Consider the following 2602-nt stretch of genomic DNA (forward strand, 5'->3'; position numbering starts at 1 on the left):
GCCCGCGTGAGGGTGGCAGGGGGTGGGCAGGGCCGCAGGAAGGTGAAGTCGGTGCGTTCAGAGTCGGGGGAGAAGCAGGTGCTGTAGCACTGGGACTGGGAGTCGGTGGGGCGCAAGGTGACCTCCATGTACTTCAGGGTGCCGTCGGAGCTGAGCTGGAGCTTGGGGCTGGAGTGCTTGAAGAAATCCCGGGAGGGCGACTCGCTGAGCCAGCAGCAGCAGTAGGGGGATGCAGCGGCACGGCCTCTTCGACGGAGGCACCGGGCAGCCAGGACGGTGACGGTGGCCAGTGCCACAGTGCTAACAGCTGCCAGCGCGATGATCAGGTAGAGGGTCAGGTCTGGCTTCTCCTTGGCACCAGCCAGGAAGTCCCGAGGCTTGTAGCTTTCTTCCAGGGCTGTCTCCTCCAGGGCCACAGCAATGGTGACAGTAGTGGAGAGTGGTGGGTCACCATCGTCTGTCACCTGGATGACAAGCTGCTGTGCTGCCACATCAGTGTCCCGGAGGGCACGTGCCGTCCGCACCTCCCCAGTGTACAGTGACACGTGGAACAAGGAGGGGTCAGTGGACTGTGGCAGCAGCCGGTACGAGAGCCAGGCATTGTGCCCAGCATCCGCATCCACTGCTGTCACCTTGGTGACCAGGTAGCCTGGTGGGACTGACAGTGGGACCCTCTGAGGTGCTGGGTCATCGCTGTCGCTGGCAGGGTGCAGGATGGTGGGAGGGTGGTCATTCTGGTCCAGCACGAAGATGTAGACAGTAACATTGGCATGGAGTGGGGGGGACCCTGAGTCTCGCACAGCCACAGAGACTGGCAGAACTTGCAGCAGCTCAAAGTCAAAGGTGCGCTGAGCGTAGAGGTTGCCATTGTCAGGGTTGATGTGGACAAAGGAAGAGGTAGGGACACCCTGAACTTGGCTGCTCTCTATGGAGTAAACGAGACGGGAGTTATCCCCATCATCAGGGTCTGAGGCAGAGACAGTGCACAGCAGTGAGCCAGGTGGGTTGTTCTCTGGGAGGAAGGCATCATAGGAGGGCTGCAAGAAGTGTGGAGGGTTGTCATTCACATCAGATATGTTGAGGAGCAGTGTGAGTGTTGTGGTGAGGGCAGGAGACCCACCATCCTGGGCAACCAGCTCCACTACATACTGTGAGGTGGATTCTCGGTCCAGGCTCTCCCGGGTAACCAGGGAGAAGTGGTTCTGAAGGGACTTGATGGTGAAAGGCACATTGGGGGAGATCTCCAAGCTCACATCCCCATTGGCCCCTGCATCTCGGTCCCGTACATTGAAGAGCCCGATGACAGTCGCTGGTGGAGTGTCTTCTGGCACTGGGTTCAGTAGAGAGGTGAGCAGCACCTCCGGGGGGTTGTCATTGACATCCACCACTTCCACCTGTAGCACACAGTGGCCCTCCATCTCTGGGACCCCTCCATCATGGACTCGCACGTAGATCTCATAGGAAGCTGATTCCTCAAAGTCCAGGGCCCCCTTCACCCGGACCTCACCACTGTGGGGATCCAGGGTAAAGAGCCTTCGGACTGAGTCGGAGGTGTGAACCCCGAAGGAGTACTGTGTCTCCCCATTGGGGCCCTCATCGGGGTCAGATGCGTTGAGCTGGAGGAGCAGCGCCCCCACAGGTGTGTTTTCCAGGACTTGCACCTTGTATGTGGAGCGGTCGAAGGTGGGTGCATTGTCATTGACATCCAGCACCAAGACCGTTATCTGCGCTGTGCCCGAGCGGGGTGGGCTTCCCCCGTCCATGGCCGTCAGCACCAGCTGCAGTTCTGGCTGCTCTTCCCTGTCCAGGGCACGCTCCAGCACCAGCTCCGGGAAGAGTTTGCCATCCTGCTGCTGCTTGACGTCCAGGGAGAAGTGGGAGTTGGGGCTCAGCCGGTAGAAGCCCACAGCATTGGTGCCCACGTCAGGGTCCTGCGCGCTCTCCAGGGGGAAGCGCGTGGCCACCGTGGCAGACTCGGCAACCCGCAGGGAGCGGTGAGCAGTGGGGAAGCTCGGGGAGTTGTCATTCAAGTCCAGGATCTCCACTTCCAGGCGGAAGAGCTGCAGGGGGTTCTCTGTCACTACCTGCACCGACAGCACGCAGCTGGCAGCTGCTCCACACAGACGCTCCCGGTCCAGCTGCTGGCTCACCACCAGCTCACCGCTGTCCAGGCGCACAGCGAAGTGGCTCAGGCTCTCCTCTGAGCCCAGGCGCAGCCTACGACCCGGCAACTCCTCCACCTTCAAGCCCAGGTCCCGGGCCACATTCCCCACCACGGTTCCCACCTCTGATTCCTCAACTACCGAGTAGCGGATCTGCCCGGAGACCCAGCCCCAGAGCGAAAACAAACTCAGTACTTGCCATTTCCAGGCGGGTCGCTGGAGGCTGACACTCTCCATGTCCGTGCGCGTCCGGCCCGGGACGCAGCAGGTACTGGGGAGCTGCTAAAAAATCCCTGGATCTCTCTTCCACGGCTTGGAAAACAGCTCCGAGGCTCCGGCAGGCAGCAGCTCTGGCTGTCAGCCTCTGAGCAGAGGGGGTGGGCTGGGGGAGGGGAACTGAATCACAGTCCCAGCGCGGAGGTGGAAAGGAGGGGGGGGGG

General features: G+C 61.3%; 1 protein-coding gene across 1 annotated transcript in view; it reads right to left on the bottom strand.

Annotated features, from left to right (window-relative positions):
• LOC104392053 (protocadherin Fat 4-like) overlaps positions 1 to 2399 on the bottom strand; it is a 49638-nt gene extending 47239 nt beyond the window's left edge. Inside the window, exon 1 of the mRNA XM_010001409.1 lies at positions 915 to 2399. Within this exon, the coding sequence (XP_009999711.1) occupies positions 915 to 2399 (1485 nt within the window). The remainder of the gene's footprint in view (positions 1 to 914) is intronic.
• Between the last annotated feature and the right edge of the window lie 203 nt (positions 2400 to 2602).

The sequence above is a fragment of the Chaetura pelagica genome, unplaced genomic scaffold (assembly GCF_000747805.2).
Source record: "Chaetura pelagica isolate M959 unplaced genomic scaffold, ChaPel_1.0 scaffold217, whole genome shotgun sequence".
In the NCBI taxonomy this organism is placed as follows: Eukaryota; Metazoa; Chordata; class Aves; order Apodiformes; family Apodidae; genus Chaetura; species Chaetura pelagica.